The following is a 24,287-nucleotide window of genomic DNA, read 5'->3' on the forward strand; positions in this document are numbered from 1 at the left end:
TACGTCGCCTTTTAAACGCCGCGCGGCGCATTTCTCTTGCGTTTTTGAGAAGCGCTCTGAGCGAGGGGTTAACGGGGAGTGTAGACACATGGTTTCCATGGTTACACGCTCTTGTGTGTTGACGTGAAGCTCCACCCACACCGCGACAACGCCCACGTGGGAGGAGTCGGTCGCTCTGAGACACGCCAATGCCTTCAGGGACACGCCGGTGCCTTCAGGGAGCATCGGGTTGGGACACGTCCTCATAGCATAGTTTATTATTTATTCATCTATTTCATCATTTCCCTTTGGGAAGTGAACCTATTGATTCCGGGTGACCCGCATACACATCTTGCTCAAGGGCTCTGGCAGCTCACACAGAGGACGATCACCATGCGAGGATCGCTGCTACTTCTTTCAAAAGAAATATAAGACTTGTGTATTTTTTAAATTTTTTATTGACACTGCACGAAAAAAAAGGATGAAATAAATAAATAAAAGGATTTATATTAAAAAACAATAAAGTTATTTATTATTAAGTATTTGTTTGACCCTTAATATCGATTCTTGCTCTTCTCTTCCATTCAATGAAACCCTTGATCATAAAGTCTCTCTCTTTCTCCAACATATCGATCTCCCCGTCTCTCTTCCTCTCTCTCTCTCTCTCTCCGCTATGTTGGGACGTATCATTCTCTCTCTCTCTCTCTGGATATAAATTATAACTTTGTTTACCTCTCATCCGAAGCTGCACACTAATAATCCGTCTGCATTATCAGAAATACATGTGTCCTTCATCGTCAGCCTCCCTCCTCCTCCTCTCTTTGAAGTCATCCCTCTCTCTCTCTCTCTCTCTCTCTCTCTCTCTCTCCCGGCGCTGTCTGGGTTCAGAGATGGACCGGCTGCTTTGGACCGGCTCATCTATCTTTAATGATGTCTCTTCATATTTCTTCTCCTCGTATTCAGGCTGTTGTCTCACATGTGGCCCCCAGGTGTAGGGGTCCCTTCAGAGGGGGGGGGGGTCACTGGGGGTTAAATATTCAAGATGTTATCGGAGCTGTGATTCTCTTGTCTTCCACCAGCTCAGCTGATGGGAAACTATCTTCATGTCACCTGACTGCTGTCCTCCTCCTCCTCCTCCTTCTCCTCTGAGTCCTGGCGTCTCTCTTTCCTCCTTGTCACATAACTTTCTCCTGATCTTTCATATTTCTCCCACACCTTCATCCTCCTCCTTTTGCCCCACACCTTCATCCTCCTCACCTTCATCCTCATCCTTTGCCCCACACCTTCCCTCCTCCTCCCCTCCTTCTTTACTCCTCCTTCCCTATCTTTCCTCCTTGTCACATGACTTTTTCCCGATCTTCCATGTTCCCCTCTTTTCTTCTCGTCCACCTGTCTGGTTTTCTTTCCTGCCACATCTAATTTTCTTTCTCTTCCTCCTCCTCCTATCCGATCCCACCGTGCACCTCCTCCTCCGAGGCCCGGGGTCTCTCTTTCCTCCTTGTCACATCATTTTCTCCTGATCTTCCATATTTCCCCTCCCTTTTTCTTTCCTGCCACGCCTTATTTTCTCCTCCTATCCAAACCCACCCTCCTCCTCCTCCTGCTCCTCCTCCTCCTCCTCCAGGCTCCTCCTCCTCCTCCTCTGAGCCCCGGCGTCTGGCGTCCCTCGGCAACCTGCTGGACGACCAGCAATGGCACCGGTTGGCGGTGGAGCGGCGCGGCGCTCACCTCAACCTCACGGTGGACCGACACACGGAGAGGGTTCAGATCCCCGAGGAGTTCACCCGCTGGGACGTGGAGCAGGTGGGACGACACACACACACACACACACACATCCTCGTTCTCCAACCACCAAATGTTCCAAAATGGCCCCAGAAGGCGGCGTCTTCATATTCCTCCCCTCCCTCCGGACCGTCTCGCCCTCGCAGCTGAGCGTTGGCGTCGGCCCTGGCTTCCGGAAACCCGTCGTCTCCCAGAGGGACTTCCACGGCTGCCTGGAGAACCTGCGCTACGACGGCCTCCACCTGATCCGGCTGGCCAAGGACAAAGACCCGCAGGTCGCCGTCAGGGTAAGACGAGCTCAGCGCGGAACCCCGAGATCGATAGAACCCAAGAGACGAACCCAAGAGCGGCGAGCTCGCCTTCGGTGGCGGCCATGTTTTATTGTGTTTGACGTCACATGCGGGTTTGCTTTTTTTTCTTCTTTTAGATGCATCATCTTCCTGTCGGTCACGTTTTACGGGGCGTCTTCTGGTTTTATTTGTTCCCTGTCGTGTTTCTTGTCTGTTGTGTCTAATTTTTGTGAGATCGAGACAAACAGGTTTCAAACTCACAGGGAGGCTGCAGGTGATTGGACGTCGGGGATCGAGACGCAGGTGGACACAATGAGGGCGGGGCTAGCAAGCAATCACACGGGAGGAAACAATCAGGACCGGGGCAGCCAATCACAGGGACAGGAAGTGCAGGGAAACAGATGACAGAGAGACGTGGGCCTTCAAAATAAGACAAAATAAGACACAGGAACTCCGGATCATGACAGTTGGTAGAAAGTGAGTTTCCCCACTGGGGATTAATAAAGTTCTCTAATAATCTTGATTTCCTCGGCGGTCCCATCTCGGTGGTATTGTCTTCCCCACGTTGTTTTGATGAAGGCTGGAGACGGGGGTCATCTCCCCCCCGATGCCATCAGGACCTTCAGATGAGGCGGCGGGGAAGCGTCCTCCACATGGGGGGGGGGGGGGGGGCGCTGACGTCCTGCTGGAGGATTATAAATTAGTCCAGTGTGTCCCTCTCACCGGCGTAGTGACTGAGCTCCACGCAGAGCGGTCACATGACCTGTGGTCAGAGCGTCATGAGGCCGTGGCGTTCTGACCCGGGGTCAGCGCCGCTCAGAGCACAGAGGTCCAGCTACGGGACGCACTCCGGCTTTATTCTCCCTCTTTGTCTCTCTCACCTCGGCGACTTCGGTTCCCTGATCTAATCCTGAGCGTCGCTGTTATCGTCATGGTAACTAGGGGTCCTCTACCGGGCCGGTGGGACCAGGAGGCCCCGCCGATTAATATTCATGTTTAATGTCGTTTAATCTCTCTTGTCATCATTTATTTCTGTCCCACCTCCTCCCTCCCTCTCTCTCCCTCCCTCCCTCCCTCTCTCTCTCTCTCTCTCTCTCAGTTCACGCTGAGCGTCAGAGCGACAGGGTGTGTGTTTGGGAGCTGCGGAGCGTTGTCTGTGTGTTTCTCTCTTTTCTGTTCTTTCATAAGAATAAGAATTATAAGAATATACACTTTTATTTATCCCCAAGGGGAAATTAGTTCTCTGCATTTAACCCATCCTTAGTTATTAAGGAGCAGTGAGCTGCGGTGAAGCGCCCGGGAAGCAACTGGGGGTTCAGTGCCTTGCTCAAGGACACTTCGACTTGCAACTAATGGGGAGAGCGGGGATCGATAGTTGTGTGTATTTAGTTTATGTGGTTTATTAGTTGGGTTTCACAGTAGTTTAAGTTGTTTGGTGGTTATTTGGGTTTTTCTCTGGGTGTCTTCCCGCTGCCGGTGCCTCACCGGGCTCGGGGCGAGGCGGAAATGTTTGCCCCGATTTCCCCCCCGCTGCTCACGAGGAGACACGGTATGAAGATTGCCGGTGACTCCTCGTGCAGCGTGGAGGAATTGGCTCGGGCAGTCGGGAAGAAAGTCGGGTTCAGCAGCGTGAAGTCCGCCGCCAAGATGAACGGCTCGGTCGTGATCTTCCTGGATCAGGTGGGGAAGGTAAGCCGCGTGGTAGAGGAGGGTCTCTCGGTGGGAGATTTGTTTGTACAGGTGTTTCCGCTGGACCAGCCGTCCACCAGAGTCCTCGTTTCAAACGTCCCTCCGCTCATCTCCGATGAGTTTCTCAGCAGAGAGCTCTCCCGGCACGGAAAGCTGGTCTCCCCGATGAGAGAGATCTCATCGGGGTTCAAGGAGAGCTCGATGAAGCATATCATGAGTTACCGTAGATCGGTTTATATGATACTCAACGACCGGCGCGGAGTTAAACCTGCGCTTCAGCGTCAGAGTAGATGATGTTAATTATAACGTCTCGCGTCTTCATCGGCGATGAAGTGCTTTCGTGCGGGAGGAGGGGCACACGCGAGGGCCTGCTCGGCGGGCGACCCTGCGCCAGCTGGTCCGGGCGGCTCGGGTCCGTCCGGCGTCACGACGCGCTACACCAGCGTGGGGAACAGCAGGAGGCGGCTGCCGCTGCCGCGCTGCGAGGCTCACGGCGGCGGCGTCTCTGAGGAGGCGCCGCGGTGGCGGCGCTGCGGCGGCGCGCCGATTCCAACGGAGAGCGGCGGCGGCGTCACTGCTGCTGCACCGACACACATGTGGTGGGTATGAATGAGGGAGTGAGTGATGGGGTGATGCGGGCAAGGGTGGTGAGGGTGGGGATGAGGGTGGGGATGCTGGACAGGGCAGTGAAAGGCAGGCTGTGGGTGGAGTTGGGAGCGGTGAGAGGAAAGGAAAGAAGGAAAAGCGGACCAAAAATGGAGGGATGTGGGGATCTGCCAAGAGCAGTGGGGTAGAGGCTGGGGTGAGGTGGGAAGTGGGAGGAGGAAAGAAAACAAGAAAAGAAGGAAGAAAAAAAGATTAAAAAAACAAAAAATAATATTGGTGATGGTGGTGGTGGTGATGGTGGCACGGGCTTAGAGGTGGAAGTGGGGAGTGGGGTGGAGAATAATGAGGAAAGTGAGAAAGAGGAGAAAAAGGAAAAAAAAGACGAGGACAGGGGTGGCGAGAAGCCCATTGAGGGGTGGGAGAGGTGGGGGGAGGCGAAGAGGTGGAGGAGGACGGTGCAGGGGAGGAGGGGGCGGAGCAGGTGGAGATGGACGAGGAGGAAGCAGGGGGGCAGAAAGGAGCCTCAAAGAGAAAAAAGAGTGGCCAGAGCGCTGGCAGCGAGGCCAAGGCCAGCAGGGTGGAAGTGAGGAGGAGGAGTCAGGGGGCGGGGCCGGTGGAGGACAGTAGTGACGAGGAGGGGTCAGAGGACAGCGACTCTCCTCTGTTTTTAACAAATAGTCAGACGCAAAAGCTGTACACAGATGATGAGATCAGGCTGTTTCTGCACAAAACAAAAGGGAAAAAAAAAGTAGAGGTCAAGGATCACTTCCTGACCTCGTGGCCTTTGTACACTCGTGCCATTTCCACATGAGGGAAAAAAATTAGACAAACAAGAGGTTTTAGGATCAAAAGTGTTTGCCCAAAGTAAAGGAGTGCATCCAGCAGGGGGAGGTGGAGAGCTCCAATGTGTGTTTTATTTGATTTGTTGGTTTTAAGTTTTATTTGTTTTTTAAACTCTTTTCTTTTAATGAACACATTCAGAGTCGGAGTTTTAAACGTAAATGGAGCGAGGACAGTAAGAAGAGAACATCAATTTATGAATTTAACAAGATGAAGGCCAACGATGTTCTCTTCTTACAAGAGACGCACAGCGACAGCACCAACGAGGCGGACTGGAGGAGGGAGTGGGGAGGGGAAGTCCTCCTGAGCCACAACACCAACCTCAGCGGAGGAGTGGGCTTCCTCTTCTCCAGGGCCTTCAGCCCGCGGTCACTGGAGGTCAAACACATCGTGGAGGGGAGGCTGTTCTTTGTGAAAGCACGGTTCGACCTTTTTAACGTGGTTTTATAAATGTCTATGCTCCAACAACTGGGACAGAGAGGCAGCTGTTTTTATCCAAAGTTAATGATGTTTTAAATGACTGTGCCTCGGAGGATTTTTATTCTTGGGGGGGGATTTTAACTGCACAGAGGATGATTTTAATGACAGAAACCACACAGAGCCACATCCAGCTTCACAGCAGGTGCTGAGGAGGCTGGTCCATTCTCATGGTCTGGTGGACGTGTGGAGAAGGATGCATCCGGACTGCCGACAGTACACATGGTCCCACGTTAGGGAGGGAAGGATCTCCTCAGCCAGGTTAGACCGTATTTATGTTTTTAAGCACCATTTTAATATTTTTAAAATGTGCAGCATTGTTCCGGCTGGTTTTACTGATCACTCTTTGGTTTTATGTCATGTTTTTATTAGGAATTTTTTACCTAGGAGCGCATATTGGCATTTTAATACAGTTTTAACTTTCGATAGGAATTTTAGAGAGGTGTTGGTTTATTTTTGGGGCATTTTTAGGCTGAGGAAGAGTGATTTTAATAATCTTAGGCAGTGGTGGGACCGTGGTAAGGTAGAAATTAAGCTCCTTTGTCAGCAGCACACTTTCAACGTCACTAGAGACGTCACCAGATCTATGAAGGACCTGGAGACTGAGATAGTGGACCTAGAAAGTTTAAGCGAGTCCACAGGAGATCGAGGACATATTGAAGTCCTCAAAAGTAAAAAGGCGGCTCTCGCCGACCTGTTCGAAGTAAAAGTGCAAGGCGCACTGGTCAGGTCGATTCCAGACCATCGCGGAGATGGACACTCCCTCTAGCTTCTTCTTCGGCCTGGAGAAGAGGAGTGGGCAGGGGCGAGTGATCCACTCACTGCTGACGGACGCAGGGCAGTCGGTTGTGGAGCCAAGCCAGATCCGGAAGCGAGCGGTGGGGTTTTACTCCTCCCTTTATGCCACTGAGTATAGGGAGGAGGGAGAGTCGACGGAGGGGCTCTGTGGGGAGCTGCCTCAGGTCTCCGAGGAGACTAATGAGGAGCTCGACAGACCCATAACCCCCCAAGAGCTGAAAGCTGCCCTGCAGGAATGCAGGAGGCGCGCCCGAATCGACGGCCTCCCGCTGAATTTTACAAAAATACTGGGATGTCCTCGGAGGGACATCCTAGACGTCTTCAATGAGAGTCTGGCCTCTGGTTCCATGCCGATGTCCTGCGGAGGGCAGTGCTGACGCTACTGCCAAAAAAAGGAAACCCGCAGGACATCGGTAACTGGCGCCCTGTGTCTCTGCTGTGTGTGGATTATAAGCTTCTGTCCAGGGTCCTGGCCTCCAGGCTGAGGGGAGCTATGGAGCAGGTCCTCCATCGGGACCAGACCTACTGTGTGCCCGGCAGGTCCATGGTGGATAACGTCCACCTCATTCGGGACGTTTTGGAGGTCTCCAGCTCGTTGGGTATGGATATTGGTCTGATTTCTCTAGATCAGGAAAAGGCTTTTGACCGCGTTGAACACGGCTTCCTCTGGAAAGTTCTGGGAGTTTGGGTTCAGTGCTGGTTTCATAGCTAAGATCAAGGTGTTGTACAGTAGTGTTGAGTGTGTGCTGAAGATACACGGCTGGCTGTGTGCTCCTTTTAGAGTGAGTAGAGGTCCGGCAGGGCTGTGCTCTGTCCGGGATGCTCTGCACTCTCCTCAACCCCTCCTCATTAAAATACGCTCTAGCCTACATGGTTTGGTTTTACCTGGTTTTAGTAAAGGAATGATTTTATCGGCATATGCCGGCGACGTTGTTGTTTTATCAAGAATCAAAATGATGTAAACCTTTTAAATCAAATAGTACATGATTTTAGCACGGCATCATCAGCGAGGGTGAACTGGAAGAAAAGCGAAGCCCTCGCTGTGGGGAGTGGCGTGGCCTCCTGGTTCTTCCACAAAAGCTCATATGGAAAAGGACGGTTTTAAATATTTAGGAATATACCTGGAAACCGAGCATGGTCCAGAAGAACTGGGAGGCGTCACAGAGAAGATAGAGGAAACTTTCCAAATGGAAGTGGCTGCTCCCCCAGATGTCTTTTAAGGGTAGAGTACTGGTTTTAAACAATCTTATTGCATCCCAACTGTGGCACAGGTTGACCGTGTTAGACCCTCCTCTGGCTTCTTAGCCAACATACAAAAGAAGATGGTGGATTTCTTTTGGGAGGGTCTACACTGGGTGCCACAGGGGTGCTGTTTTAGCCAGAGAGGAGGGGACAGGGCCTTGTCCACCTGGCCAGCCGGACGGCCACTTTTAGATTACAGTTTGTTCAGAAGTTTTAACGAGTCCGGGGTTTTAGTGTGGCGAGGCGTGGCCAGCTGCATCCTCAGACGTGCTGACAACCTGGGGCTGGATACTGCTCTGTTTTAATAGACTCCAGCATTTTAAAACTAAGTGGGCTGCCTCCTTTTATCAGGGTGTTTTTAAGTCGTGGGCCCTTTTAAGCACGAAGGTGCCCACAGTCTGACTCTCTGTTCTGGTTGTTGAGAGAACCATTAATTTATAATGCACGACTGGACATTAGCAGCAGCGTCACCCTGGACTAACGGGCGCTGCTGCGAACAAAGACCCTTTCCTGCAGCAGTTGGTGGATGCAGTGGGGCCCGGCTGAGCGACCCCGGCCCTGGGCTCCCTGCTGGGGATGCATTCCGACCGGGTGGCGAGGAGGCTCCTGGAGCTGTGGAGGCAGAGGCTGACCGGGTTGGAGAGGAGCCTCCTCAACGACTACAGCCAGCAGAGAGCAGAGCCGGACCCTGCAGACCCCTTCCCAGACATCTCCCTCAGCCCGGGGCTAGGGGACACACCGCCCCTGCTAAGAACGAGCCACCCAGAGAACTGCACACTGAACAAAGCAGACAAGAAGACTTTGTATTTTAACCTCGTGAAGAGCATCAACAGGTCCAGACTGTGCAACAGACCGCCCACTGTGTGGTCAGAGAGACTTGGGCATGGAGGCCCTGGCCCGCTGTGGGGGGTCCTATACAAGCCTCCCCTAAAGAAAGGACCGCTGACCTCCAGTGGCGGATTTTACAGTGCTGTCGCGTCCAACGCTTTTATTTCAGTCATCAATCCCGCTGTCCTGAGCCAGTGCCCCTTCTGTGACCTCCGGGAGACTATTTACCATGTTTTTAACGAGTGTAAGAGACTTTTGAGTTTCTTCGCTCTTTTAACAGTGGTATTGAGTCTTTTAATGTGGTTTTACAGAGAAGGTTTTTATCATGGGAGCTGCCTACAAAAACAGAAAAGAAAAGTGGCAGCTCCTAAATTTTTATCCGTGAAGCAAAATGGCAATTTATTTAACTAGGAAGTCCCGGTGGAAAACAGAGAGGGCAGGAGGCCAAGGCAGTGTGGCTCTGTAACATCAGAGCCAGACTCTGGCTGGAGTTCAGGTTTTACAAACACATTGGAGACCTGGATGCTTTTAAACAACGCTGGTGTTTTAAAGATATTGTTTGTTCTGTGGTAGAGGAGGAGCTGGAGTTTGCACCACTTTTTATTCGGTAAAACATGTTTTCTTTTTAATGTTTTTAATGTTTTGTTTGTTTGCTTTTATTTTAAACAACCTGATTTTTAAAACACTTTATTTGTAGAGAAACGTTGTGATGGCAAAAATGTAAATAAAGTGTTTTTCAAAAATCAAAAAAAATCTCTCTCTCTCTCTCTCTCTCTCTCTCCCTCCCTCTCTCTCTCTCTCTCTCTCTCCCTCTCTCTCTCTCTCCCTCCCTCCCTCCTCTCTCTCTCTCTCTCTCTCCCTCTCTCTCCCTCCCTCCCTCCCTCTCTCTCTCTCTCTCTCTCTCTCTCTCCCTCCTCCCTCTCTCTCTCTCTCTCTCTCTCTCTCTTTCTCTCTTTCTCTCTCCCTCTCTCTCTCTCTCTCTCGCTCCCTCCCTCCCTCCCTCTCTCTCTCAGGGCAATGTGACCTTTTCTTGTGCTGAGTCGGTTTCCGTCGCCGTGATGTTCCCGGGCCCCCGCAGCTTTCTCCCCGGTTGTCGGGGGCGAGGGCGTCGCCGTCGTCGGGGGGCGTGTCCGTCGGGTTCCAGTTCCGGACGTGGAACGAGGCGGGGCTCCTGCTCACCTTCGACCTGCCTCGGGAAGGGGGCGTGGCCTGGCTGTACCTCGGCGAGGCCCGACTGCGGCTGCAGATCCATAAAGCCGGCCGGGCGCTGCTGGAGCTCAGTGCAGGTACAGGTACACCTCCAGACGCAGGTCACATGGACCGCTACCCGAAGGGAGGAAGACAAGATGACCAACGTACTTCCGTGACACCATGTTAGCAAAAGTGACCGACCAGGAAATAGATCCATTGAATCTTGACCGTTAATTTGTAAACTATTAGTATCAGAGGAAGAGTTTTCTTCCTGTAATACATTTACTAAACTGTTTCACTAACTCAAACCCACGAGGCTGTTTCACAAGCCTTAACCTCTCGGCCATCCTGGTGGAAAGTGTGACATCATTATTGATTTTTAAAGAAACAACAACATGAAGACACAGAGAGAGCGTTGAGACAGAGTTGAAGACTTTCACTGTTTGAATCTTCAGTTTCAAGTTCATCCCATTTTGTTAGTTTCTGTAAAACATCTTCATGTTTCTCAAAATGTCAAACTATTCACTTAAAACATACTTTTTACAGAGAAAATAGAGAAAGTCTTCTTTAAAACCTGGATAAAAAAATTGATGCAAAGCTCCTCAACAAAGTAGAATCTCTGATATCACACAAGTCTGATCAAGTTGACGTTACTCCACTATATCAACATCTTGTTAATAACACTAGAGTATCTCTGTATTCTACCAGGAGTGGGGTTTGAACCCACGAGGGCTCACGCCCATTGGGTCTTAAGCCCAACACCTTAACCACTCGGCCATCCTGGTGGAAAGTGTCACATCATTATTGATTTTTAAAGAAACAACAACATGAAGACACAGAGAGAGTGTTGAGACAGAGTTGAAGACTTTCACTGTTTGAATCTTCAGTTTCAAGTTCATCCCATTTTGTTAGTTTCTGTAAAACATCTTCATGTTTCTCAAAATGTCAAACTATTCACTTAAAACATACTTTTTACAGAGAAAATAGAGAAAGTCTTCTTTAAAACCTGGATAAAAAAATTGATGCAAAGTTCCTCAACAACGTAGAATCTCTGATATCACACAAGTCTGATCAAGTTGACATTACTCCACTATATCTACATCTTCTTAATAACACGAGAGTATCTCTGTATTCTACCAGGAGTGGGGATCGAACCCACGAGGGCTCACGCCCATTGGATCTTAAGTCCAACGCCTTAACCTCTCGGCCATCCTGGTGAGATGTTTATAACGAGTATTATAATTTTACATCATATATTTAAAAGAAGACTTGGGCGTGGAATGTGGTTGTCAAACCAACGTCCCTGGCAGAGGCCACTAAAAAAAGGCTCCTTGGTGGCAAGGTGCCAGGGCTGGATAAGGTCCGTCCTGAGATGCTGAAGGCGCTGGTGATTGTTGGGTTGTCTTGGCAGACACGCCTTTTAATGTTGCATAGGGGTTGGGCCACAATGCCACAGTGCCCATGGACTGGCAGACCGGGGTGGTGGTTCCAATTCATCAAAAAGGGGGACCAGAGAGTGTGATCGAACTATCGTGGTATCCCACTACTCATCTTCTGAGGAAACCTTATGCCAGGGTGCTAGAAGTGAACGCTCTGACCGTTTGTTGGATCTCAGATTCAAGACGAGCAATACAGATTTGGTACTGGAACCGCGGACCAGCTCTTACCATTGCAAGACTACTGCAGGTGTCCTGGTTCCACTTTGAATAATGACGGTAATATATCTTAATTACCAGGAGTGGGGATCGAACCCACGAGGGCTGACACCCATTGGATCTTAAGTCCAACGCCTTAACCACTTGGCCATCCTGGTGACATTTCTCTAATCATTATTACAATTTTAAATCAGAAAGTTAAATGAAGACTGCTGAAACTATCGTGGTATGGCACCATTTCGGGTAAAGTTTATGCCAGTTTCAGATTCAAGACAAGTAGTGGGGAGTCTGTCCTGGTCGTGGAACGATGGACCAGCTCTTACCTTTTCAAGTCGCCTAGAGGGCTCCTGGTTCCTTTCTGTATAAAGAACCATGTATCAGATTTACCAGGAGTGGGGTTCGAACCCACGAGGGCTTACACCCATTGGATCTTAAGTCCAACACCTTAACCACTCAGCCATCCTGGTTCATTTTCTCAAATCATTATTACTAATTTACATCAGATATTTAAAAGAACACTGCTCTAACTATCGTCCTATAGCACTTGTCAGCCTTTCGTGTAAAGCTTATGCCAGTTTCAGATTCAAGACTAGCAGTGGGGATCTGTGCCAATCCTGTAACCGTGGACCAGCTCTTACCCTTGCAAGACTACTGCAGGTGTCCTGGTTCCATTCAGTTTAATGCCAGTAATATATAATATTTACCAGGAGTGGGGATCGAACCCACGAGGGCTGACGCCCATTGGATCTTAAGTCCAACGCCTTAACCACTCGGCCATCCTGGTGACATTTGTTAGATCATTATTCCAATTTTACATCATATAATTAAAAGAAAGCTTGGGCGTGGAATGTGGTTGTCAAACAACGTCCCTGGCAGAGGCCACTAAAAAAAGGCTCCTTGGTGGCAAGGTGCCAGGGCTGGATAAGGTCCGTCCTGAGATGCTGAAGGCGCTGGTGATTGTTGGGTTGTCTTGGCAGACACGCCTTTTAATGTTGCATAGGGTTGGGCCACAATGCCACAGTGCCCATGGACTGGCAGACCGGGGTGGTGGTTCCAATTTATCAAAAAGGGGGACCAGAGAGTGTGATGGAACTATCGTGGCATCCCACTACTCATCTTCTGAGGAAACCTTATGCCAGGGTGCTAGAAGTGAACGCTCTGACCGTTTAATGGATCTCAGATTCAAGACGAGCAATACAGATTTGGTACTGGAACCGTGGACCAGCTCTTACCATTGCAAGACTACTGCAGGTGTCCTGGTTCCACTTTTAATAATGACGGTAATATATCTTAATTACCAGGAGTGGGGATCGAACCCACGAGGGCTGACGCCCATTGGGTCTTAAGCCCAACGCCTTAACCTCTCGGCCATCCTGGTGGAAAGTGTGACATCATTATTGATTTTTAAAGTAACAACAACATGAAGACACAGAGAGAGCGTAGAGACAGAGTTGAAGACTTTCACTGTTTGAATCTTCAGTTTCAAGTTCATCACATGTTGTTAGTTTCTGTAAAACATCTTCATGTTTCTCAAAATGTCAAACTATTCACTTAAAACATACTTTTTACAGAGAAAATAGAGAAAGTCTTCTTTAAAACCTGGATCCAAAAATTGCTGCACATCTTCTCAACAAAGTAGAATCTCCTATAAGAGAAACGTCTGATCAAGTTGACATTACTCCACTATATCTACATCTTTTTAATAACACTAGAGTATCTCTGTGTATCTACCAGGAGTGGGGATCAAATCCACAAGGGCTCACGCCCATTGGGTCTTCAGCCCAATGCCTTAACCACTCGGCCATCCTGGTGAAATATTCTGTGTTTTTAACCATATTAAAAGCTGATAACCGATGCTCTCTGGGGAACGGTCCGCTCTAACCGTATTTCTAACAGATATGGAGTGAAGCACATCGCTCTGGAACAAAGTCTCACACATGCAATTATATTAGCGTCTAGTTTACTTTATAATCTGTTGTCTGGTCCATATTATAAGTGCCACTGGGAGATGACTGCAGCCTTTTATGTCAGCAGGAGAAAGAGATAAAGATAATGAGATATTGATTCATTCCCTCAACTCCTAACGAGACACCGACTCACGGGGCCGACGCGGCGTCGCCGGTACGTGTTATGATCAATTACAAAGAGGAAGCAGGAAGCAGGTGTGCTCGGTCGACACCTGCCCCCCCCCCCTCCCCCCGATCGTCTCTGTAAATCCATCTGAATCTACCAACGATGATTTTTGGCCTCATTTGATTTTATCCTTCTCAAGATGTACAATGCCAAGCTGTGGTGCATCACGGTGTGATATATATATATATGTATAAATATATATATATAAACATATATATGTATATATATATTTATGTATATATATACATATATATGTATATATATACATATATATATATATATACACAATTATATATACATATAAATATATATATATGTATATTTATATATATATGTATATATATGTATATATATGTATATATATACATATATATATTTATGTATATATACATTTATATATATATATGTATATATATAAATACAAATATATATATATATATATACTTATATATGTGTATATATACATATATATATATCCAAATATATATATATATATTTATATATATATATACAGGACTGTCTCAGAAAATTAGAATATTGTGATGAAGTTCTTTATTTTCTGTAATGCAATTAAAAAAACAAAAATGTCATGCATTCTGGATTCATTACAAATCAACTGAAATATTGCAAGCCTTTTATTCTGATTTATTGCTGATTATGGCTTACAGTTTAAGAAAACTCAAATATCCTATCTCTAAATATTAGAATATCATGAAAAAGTATACTAGTAGTGTATTAAACAAATCACTTGAATTGTCTAATTAACTCGAAACACCTGCAAGGGTTTCCTGAGCCTTGACAAACACTCAGCTGTTATAAATCTTTTTTTTAACTTGGTCTGAGGAAATGTTAAAATTTTATGAGATAGGATTTTAGAGTTTTCTTAAGCTGTAAGCCATAATCAGCAATATTAAAATAATAAAAGGCTTGCAATATTTCAGTTGATTTGTAATGAATCCAGAATGCATGACATTTTTGTTTTTTTAATTGCATTACAGAAAATAAAGAACTTTATCACAATATTCTAATTTTCTGAGACAGTCCTGTATATATGTGGCATATACTGTATTGTTGAGTGATGCTTGTGTTGATGCAGACGGGTATTTGGGCCCCCAGGTTCGGCCCTGAATGACGGTCAGTGGCACTCGGTGGAGCTGAACTCCAGACGAGGTCGTCTGAGCATCAGCGTGGACGAAGAGGAAGGAGGCGGCGCCCAAGCCGGCCACTCGTTTCCCGTGGCCGTAGAAAGTCACCTCTTCTTCGGGGGTAAGCACGGAGCCGGTGGGACCGCCTCCGTGCAAACTGATCTGATGGCGATAGTTGAATTGTTTATCTTTGACACCGCCGTGGCTCCTCCCTCTCGTCTGACTCTCAGGTTGCCCTGCCGACGACGAGCGGCCGCGGTGCAGGAACCCCTTCAGTGCGTTCCAGGGCTGCATGCGGCTCCTGACTCTGGACCGGCACGTCGTGGACCTGATCCTCGTGCAGCGGCAGCAGCGAGGAACGTTCGGCGACCTGCAGATCGACATGTGTGGCATCATCGACAGGTCGGTCTCCATCGGCTCCGCCTTCATCTGACGCACGGAGACTCATTGCAAAGCGCCCTGGCCTTCGCCGAGCTCTCAAGGAAGCTCGTGGAATAAGCCGACTACCAACTACGCCACTGCCCTGCTGAGACTCCGCCCACTCCTCCTCTCCACCTCCGTCTGCCTGATGGATCGTGGAATATGCCGACTACCAACTATTCATACACTCTGTCATATTCATTGATTGTGTTTTAACTCTAAATCTGTTCTTCTGGTCACATGACGTCTATTGTTCTGTCCATCCTGGAGAGGGATCCTCCTCTGTTCTCTCCTGAAGGTTTCTTCCCTTGTTCCCCGTGAAGGGTTATTTGGGAGTTGTTCCTGATCCGATGGGAGGTCAAAGGTCAGGGATGTCTATGTGTTCAGATTGTAAAGCACTCCGAGACACATTTATAACTTGTGAAAATGGGCTTTACAAATGAACTGAATTGAGTTGAATTTCATGTCGGCACGTTTCACCACCCGAAGTAACGGACGTGCACTCGGTCGGAGGACAACGAGACGTCACAACGCCTCCATATTTCACTGGATTCTGGATCCAGTGACTGAAATACATATTCAAATGTTTCCAGGAGCCGACACGTCACTCTGCAACAAACCTGTTGTTGAAACACTCCGAGCAGGTTTGGGATTTGAACCCCCGAGGTCCGTTGCTTCTCGAGTCATTTTAACGGGCCCCAAAAAAAGCAATCTCGTGAAGATAACGAGGTCTAGAGAAAACAAGTCAATACGTCATTGGATTTTTTTTGGACCCCGTGTCTACACACCGCTGAGATTACCTGATTCAATCCGTGGTAATTACCAGGACTGGGTTTGAATCCACCAGAGGTTTCGCCATTAAAATAATTAACGCAAGTTGGAGAACAATAAGTGTCCAGAAGCCGTTATCTGTCCACTGCATTCATCACATCGGGGTCTTGACCTTCAACCACGTACGTGAGAATGATCGACGACACATTTAAATATGTCCAGTGGAACACGGATTCATGGATCATTCATGGAGGCATTTTATTCCTTTTATTCAGGTCTGATGAGCATCATTGGAACATCATAACATCCAAAATATTTTAGAAATATTATTATTTTTATTATTATATATTTTATTTTACATAAATATTTATATTATTATATATATATATATATATTATTTTACATATTACATTATCATATATATATATTAATATTTTTTTTTTTTCTTTTAAATATATATACGTTTATATTATTTTATATATATAATTTGATATATTATATTAATAAATATATATATATTATATAGTTTATTTTATATATATATATTTATATATATTTATTTATATTGTTTATGTATTCTAGTTATATATATAGATATTATATATCATAACAAAATTTGAAATTTCGAATGTACATGGGAGAGATACATCGCGTGTAGTAGAGGGGCAGAATCTATAATTTTCTCTCCTCCATTGTTATGTTCTCTTCTCTCCATTGTTATTTTCTATTTTCTCCTCCATTGTTATGTTCTCTTCTCTCCATTGTGTTGTCAAACAACATTTCTCTTTGAGAAGCAAACTTTGTGGTTTGTCTTATTGCTGACGGATAGATAAGTTTGTGAAGCGCTTCAGCATTTAACAGAGAGCCCGCAACATCCAGGACACACACACACACACACACACACACACACACACACACACACACACACAGGAAACCATCAAACACACACACAGCAAACCAAAATACACACACACAGGTAAACAACATACACACACAGGAAACCAACATACACACGGGTATTGAACTGACCACATGTCCTTGCTGTAAAAGGAGAATCATCTTGAGTGGTTTTAATGAACCTTGTTCCTGCATTAATTCAGCAGACATCTGATTTCTTACTGAAACAACAACAACAACACATTCTCATAACTTGTACCTCATGCCGTCTCACTGTAATCCCACTGATTAATCAACTTTTGTATTACTTTTTAACGTTTTATAACATATTTACTTTTTTATTCCTTTTTTTACTTTTCATTAGTTTGTACTTTTATATTACTTTTTTACTTTTTATTACTTTTTTACTTTTGTCTTTCTTTTTTACTCTTTGTTACATATTTACTTTTTCATTACTTTTTACATTGTTACTTTTTATTACTTTTTATTCTTTTACTTTTTATGACATTATTTTTTGTTGTTTTTTATTACTTTTTTACTTGTATATCCTTTTTTACCTTTATATTACTTTTTTTACTTTTAATTACTTTTTTACTTGTAATATTTATTCTTTACTTTTTAATCGCGCGATCCAGAGCCCGCGTGGACCCTGAGTTTGTGTGTTTTTAAAGGGTCTGTTTTTATGGGCTCCTCAGGGGCCGAGTGTGAGCGCCGTGTTTCCTGAGTGGCGTTCCAGCGTCCGTGTTTTTAAAAGAGGGCGGCGGTCGTCTGAATTGGACTCGACGGGGAGGGCTGTGCATTGGGGGGAGGTGTTATCTGTGTCATACAATAGTTCAGGGCTGCAACGACGCATCGACAAAATCAATTATTGAAATAGTTGGCATGAATATAGTATAAAGCAGAACTAGTGTTGAGTTGTTCATGGTGGATGAAGGACATGTAACTGTTTTCACGGAGCAAATCAACGGAGAAAAGTCGACGCTTTTACCCAAATAAAGGGAGAGGAAGTGGATTCAGTACAGTCGTCTGGTTTCTCCTCAATATTCCCGCCGTGGTTTTTTGGGGTAAAAACTAAAAATTAAACGCTGTCACATACGTTTACATTCAAAATAAACATTTCTCTTTATTACGCTGTAATGAGTGTCATGGATAGACCCCCACCCCTCACACACACACAAACACACACACACACACACACACACACAGTGAGACGTTGGACCGGAGTAAAGTGGTTGTTGTTCTGTTTTGTGGAGTCGGCTAAGGAAACAATCTGTGCGATACCAACAGTGTTATCTGTGTCAGATGCAACAAGAGAAAGCCGTTTCAGAAGAGACAGGATGAATACAGAAGACAGGTGTAAAGCTCTTGGTGCCCACAAGTCAACTCCTAATCACACAGAGCAAACAACAGAGGCTGAAGTGTAGCGACGTGTTTCCTCAGGCCGAGCCACACTTACAAGGTGCTTCCAGCTGCCTTAAAAACACATTCAGATGGTTTTCATCTGATTGTTTTCATCCTCTGTATTTCTCTTCTCCTCATTGCAGCAAAATGAGGTCCAGGGGGCGACTCTTCCGGTTGTATAGAAGTCTATGCTTCATGTGTTAAAGCTGCATTCAGGATATTGGATGTTGTCTTTGTGATTGGATGTTAAATGCTCTCTCTTTCCCTCTCTCCACCCCCCCTTCCTCTCTCTCTCTCTTCCTTTCTCCCCCCCTTCTGTCTATCTCTCTCCCCCCCCCCCCCCCCCTTAGGTGTTCTCCCAGTCGTTGTGAACATGGCGGCCGCTGCAGTCAGTCCTGGACCGTCTTCCACTGTAACTGCTCTGCGAGCGGCTACAGCGGCGCCACCTGCCACAGCTGTGAGTCACACACACACACACACACACACAGTGTCTATCGTGACCACAGGGCCAAACCATTAGAGCGCTGTCAGCCACCAGCCCCCCCCCCCCCCCCCAGTAAACAGTCAGCAGTCTGTGGAGCAGGAGATTGGCAAAAGTGGAAGAAAGGCAAATAATGAAATCCCATTTCCACACATTTACTATTATATTTATTCAAATTTCCGTAACAGGAGGAACTAATATAAAAGAAAATCGACAAATTTGTAAAATAACAACAACAATAACATTAATTTATTGCCAGTTCATTCGTGTCGAGGATATTGTCGAAGGTTGGATACAAAGGGGATGGTTAAGACCAAACAATTCTCTCCCCAATGAGGAAGAAAGAGAAAACATGAGGAAAAGCATAGACAAAGATGTAGAAGATGCAAAAGACAGATATAACAAGATAAAAAAGGGTGAGTGTATGACTTCAACCCGTAGAAAGGCTAAAGTAGAAATAACAGAGGCTGAAGAAGAGGAGCAGGTCAAACAATGGGCCCTCGAGGAACTGGAACATAAAATAAAATCAATGAGAGACGACAGGGTAGAGAAAGCTCAGCAGCAGGACAACAGCTTATACCCACACCTAAAAACCAGAGAAAAGATAGACAGTCAGCAGAAACCAGATAGTGACGTAAACAACAGTGACGAAACTAGTTCAGCGGAGGGAGACAGTGAGCCAGAAGAGCAGGATGACCGCTCTGGAGCAGGTGACTCACCACTAGATAATGCCATCAGCTGCAATGTGTGCGGCAGACTTGAACTCTCCCCTCCCACTGACACCTCCCCCCTCAGAACCAGATCAGGTCACCAGTATGAAAGAAGACGCTCACAGGGCGCACCTGTATGGAGGGACCCCATTTTTTCTGACCTTTCACCTGTCACACAACTCCCATTGGTGCAAGCCCCCGGACACGCCGCTGGGGTCATGGATTATGTTCCATACTCACCCGTAGACACAACAGCGGTACTGGCGACATTACCCCCCCTGATAAACGGGGCTGATGAGTGGATCGCAGCACTTAAGGTGACCACTACTGGAACAGATTTGGCTCTAGGCGACTTTCGCCGCTTTTTGGCAGGATGTGTGGGTACAGCGGCCGCACAAACAATTTGGGATAAGATAGGGGTTACAGAGAAACACCCGCATAACATAAGTCAGAATAGATTCCAAGAAGCACTCTACGAAGCATTACGAGGAAAATACCCCAGTAAACACACAACTACCGCAGTCGAGGATTTTTCCTGGAACACAAAAGAGTCCCCAGCTGCATTCATGGCGAGGAGTGAAGCTATATGGAGAAAGGCATTTGGAGAGGAACATACACAAACACCCCCAACCAGAAAAATTTATCGAGCCATGGTCATAAGGGACTGCCAGACACGGTGCAGGCTCAGCTAAAGAATGTAGTGGGACTAAAAAATTCGTCCCATGAAGTGTGGACTGATAATATAATGCACTTCCTAGAAAACGTAGCTCCAGAGGTCCCAGAGCCTACTAATGCAGAAGCTCTAAAGTTAGAGCTACTGAGACTACAGATTCAGAATGAAAAGAAAATCGCAGCAGATAATTCCAAAACAGCCAAAGATGACCAGGACGGCAAAGTAAAATTCAAAACAAAGTGGATTTAATTAAGTGTGGTAGAACAAAAGTCTCAAAGACACAAAACATTTAACGTGCAGCACGGGCCTGGATGAAGTCAGCTCAAAGCATCGTTCGATAACAGACTGGAGTTCTCCAGGAGAACATGGCTCTTTATATCTTTAAGAGCAGCGTGATTAGATAATATAGATGGAGACGTCACTCGGTTTAATCTTTGTCCGTCTCATCGTTGGAGCTCAGGGTGGTGCCACCCTCTGGGCTCACGACAGCAGCACTGGTTGGTTAAAACAGATGGAGGTGTTCCTGGTTTAGACTTTGAACACCTTCTGATGGAGCTCAGGGTGGTCCCACCCTCTTGGCTCACGATCTTCTCGCCATCATCATAATCAGTGTGTGTGTATGTTGTTCTCCATCTAAAGCAGGAGCTGTGCAGTTTCTTTAATATAATAGAAACTAAAAAGGCATTAAAACTATCTGTTGCTTACATAAACAAGTTCTTTGACGGTGACAGGTACGGCTCTTATTTAAATCTCAATTCTACGACTGAGCGGTCAGGGTGAGGTCAGAGCCAAGGGTTGCACAGAGTTCCTGATTATCTTCCCTGTGTGGATGTGTCATCTTCTGGCCGAGGTCCAGAAGTGTTTGTACCTACAGTATCTGTGCTTCTTATCCAGCAGTGACAGTATGTTCCAAAACATGTGGGTGAGCATGAGTATGAGCTGTTCTCTCTGGTCAGAGCCCGAATGCCATAGGAGGACACACGGTTTGGTGCTTCGGGGCCTTAATGCAAAGTGAGGGACATGGGGTACTATGTATGCATTTTTATATTCTTAACAATATTGAAGAGAGTTCTCAAGAAAAGAGGCTCAGTTATAGTTTTATATATATATATATATATATTTATATATATAAAAATATATATAAATATATAAATATGTTTATATAAATATATTTATATATAAATATATTAATATATATAAATACATATATATATATATATATATGAATGACGCTGTTTTAAATAGTGAATATAAACATTAAAGATCAGCGGTGAGGTTTATAGCTTCTGAGCCGATTCCCTCGAGTCCCTCAAACCAAAGGAGAAAGGACGAGAGTTTCCCTTCACGCTTCACCCCCCCCCCCCCCCCCCCCCAGGGAACCTTGAGATATGGATTGACTAGAAAGGTTTGAGTCTTTGACTGCAGAAGAAGCTCTGGTGTGTGTGTGTGTGTGTGTGTGTGTGTGTGTGTGTGTGTGTGTGTGTGTGTGTGTGTGTGTGTGTGTGAGTGTGTTTGTGTGTGTGTGTTTGAGAGAGGAAGAGGAAGAGGCTGATGAAGGCCTCCGGTGTTTGGGTCTCTGTCCTCTCCGGCTGGATGAATCGTTACTTTACTGAAGATGATCGTCTCCTCCCTCGTCACGGGAGAGTGATACACACTCCTGCGGTGTGTGTGTGTGTTCCTCCCCTGGCGGCGCCCGTGTGGGTGATTCACGTTGAGCTGATGTCGCCCCACCCCCAGCGGAGTACGAGCGGTCCTGTGAGGCGTTCAAACACAACGGCAACACGTCGGGACATTTCTACATCGACGTGGATGGCAGCGGACCAATCAGACGGCAGCTGGTCTACTGCAACATGACAGGTGACACACACACACACACACACACACACACACTCACACACACACACACTGCCCCTCATGCTCGTATCATCACTTCATGTTTCTATGATTTTAATTTACGTAATTGTAAACGATGTTGTCGTTGTGACCAGAGCCTTTCAACAAGGCTCCCTCTCTCCCTCTCTCTCTCTCACTCTCTCTCTCCCTCTCTCTCTCCCTCTCTCTCTCTCCCTCTCTCTCTCCCTCTCTCTCTCTCACATTATTCTCCCCGTTAAATATGTATTGGTAGTTTATAGAGTTTCTTATCATAATGAAAGAGAACATTGTTCATTTAATTTTCTCAAACCTTTAATCATAAAGTACATCGTGCATCATAGTAACGTCTCTCTCTCTCTCTCTCTCTCTCTCTCTCTGCCTCTCTCTCTCTTCCTCTCTCTCTCTCTCTCTCTCTCCTCTCTCTCTCTCTCTCTCTCTCTCTCTCTCTCTCTCTCTGTCTCTCAGTTCACGCTGAGCGTCAGAGCGACAGGGTGTGTGTTTGGGAGCTGCGGAGCGTTGTCTGTGTGTTTCTCTCTTTTCTGTTCTTTCATAGTTGTGTGTATTTAGTTTATGTGGTTTATTAGTTGGGTTTCACAGTAGTTTAATTTGTTTGGTGATTAGTTGGGCTTTTCTCTGGGTGTCTTCCCGCTGCCGGTGCCTCACCGGGCTCGGGGCGAGGCGGAAATGTTTGCCCCGATTCCCCCCCCGCTGCTCACGAGGAGACACGGGATGAAGATCTCCGGTGACTCCTCGTGCAGCGTGGAGGAATTGGCTCGGGCAGTCGGGAAGAAAGTCGGGTTCAGCAACGTGAAGTCCGCCGCCAAGATGAACGGCTCGGTCGTGATCTTCCTGGATCAGGTGGGGAAGGTAAGCCGCGTGGTAGAGGAGGGTCTCTCGGTGGGAGATTTGTTTGTACAGGTGTTTCCGCTGGACCAGCCGTCCACCAGAGTCCTCGTTTCAAACGTCCCTCCGCTCATCTCCGATGAGTTTCTCAGCAGAGAGCTCTCCCGGCACGGAAAGCTGGTCTCCCCGATGAGAGAGATCTCATCGGGGTTCAAGGAGAGCTCGATGAAGCATATCATGAGTTACCGTAGATCGGTTTATATGATACTCAACGACCGGGCGGAGTTAAACCTGCGCTTCAGCGTCAGAGTAGATGATGTTAATTATAACGTCTACGCGTCTTCATCGGCGATGAAGTGCTTTCATTGCGGGAGGAGGGGCACACCGCGAGGCCTGCTCGAAGCGAGGCGACCCTGCGCCAGCTGGTCCGGGCGGCTCGGGTCCGTCCGGCGCGTCACGACGTGCTACACCAGCGTGGGGAACAGCAGGTGAGGCGGCTGCCGCTGCCGCGGCTGCGGGGCTCGCGGCGGCGTCTCTGAGAGGAGGCGCGCGCGGCGGCTGGCGCTGCGGCGGTGCCGCCGATTCCAACGGAGAGCGGCGGCGTCACTGCTGCTGCACCCGACACACATGTGGTGGGTATGAATGAGGAGTGAGTGATGGGGGTGATGCGGGCAAGGGTGGTGAGGGTGGGGATGAGGGTGGGGATGCTGGACAGGGCAGTGAAAGGCAGGCTGTGGGTGGAGTCGGGAGCGGTGAGAGGAAAGGAAAGAAGGAAAAGTGGACCAAAAATGGAGGGATGTGGGGATCTGCCAAGAGCAGTGGGGTAGAGGCTGGGGTGAGGTGGGAAGTGGGGAGGAGGAAGAAAACAAGAAAAAGAAGGGGAAAAAACAAAAAAAGATTAAAAAAACAAAAAATAATATTGGTGATGGTGGTGGTGGTGATGGTGGCACGGGCTTAGAGGTGGAAGTGGGGAGTGGGGTGGAGAATAATGAGGAAAGTGAGAAAGAGGAGGAAAAGGAAAAAAAAGACGAGGACAGGGGTGGCGAGAAGCCCATTGAGGGGGTAGGACAGGTGGGGGGAGGCGAAGAGGTGGAGGAGGACGGTGCAGGGGAGGAGGGGGCGGAGCAGGTGGAGATGGACGAGGAGGAAGCAGGAGAGCAGAAAGGAGCCTCAAAGAGGAAGAAGAGTGGCGAGAGCGCCGGCAGCGAGGCCAAGGCCAGCAGGGTGGAAGTGAGGAGGAGGAGTCAGGGGGCGGGGCCGGTGGAGGACAGTAGTGACGAGGAGGGGTCAGAGGACAGCGACTCTCCTCTGTTTTTAACAAGTAGTCAAACGCAAAAGCTGTACACTGCTGATGAGATAAGTCTGTTTCTGCACAAAACAAAAGGGAAAAAGAAAGTAGAGGTCAAGGATCACTTCCCTGACCTCGTGGCCTTTGTACACTCGTGCCATTTCCACATGAGGGGAAAAAAATTAGACAGACAAGAGGTTTTTAGGATCAAAAAGTTTTTACCCAAAGTGAAGGAGTGCATCCAGCAGGGGGAGGTGGAGAGCTCCAATGTGTGTT

At 47.2% G+C, this 24,287-nt stretch overlaps 1 protein-coding gene and 1 non-coding gene across 2 annotated transcripts in view; one reads left to right on the forward strand and one right to left on the reverse strand.

Moving 5' to 3' along the window:
- Positions 1–24,287, forward strand: part of LOC130198359 (contactin-associated protein-like 4) — a 74,419-nt gene that overhangs the window by 17,339 nt on the left and 32,793 nt on the right. Inside the window, 8 exon segments of the mRNA XM_056421512.1 lie at positions 1,627–1,782; positions 1,908–2,048; positions 9,545–9,611; positions 9,614–9,817; positions 14,627–14,776; positions 14,886–15,057; positions 18,495–18,601; positions 21,746–21,865. Of these exon segments, the coding sequence (XP_056277487.1) occupies positions 1,627–1,782; positions 1,908–2,048; positions 9,545–9,611; positions 9,614–9,817; positions 14,627–14,776; positions 14,886–15,057; positions 18,495–18,601; positions 21,746–21,865 (1,117 nt within the window).
- Positions 12,079–12,161, reverse strand: trnal-uaa (transfer RNA leucine (anticodon UAA)). Its single transcript has one exon. It is a non-coding gene; the product is annotated as a tRNA-Leu (tRNA).

This window comes from Pseudoliparis swirei, chromosome 8, assembly GCF_029220125.1.
Source record: "Pseudoliparis swirei isolate HS2019 ecotype Mariana Trench chromosome 8, NWPU_hadal_v1, whole genome shotgun sequence".
Taxonomy (NCBI): Eukaryota; Metazoa; Chordata; class Actinopteri; order Perciformes; family Liparidae; genus Pseudoliparis; species Pseudoliparis swirei.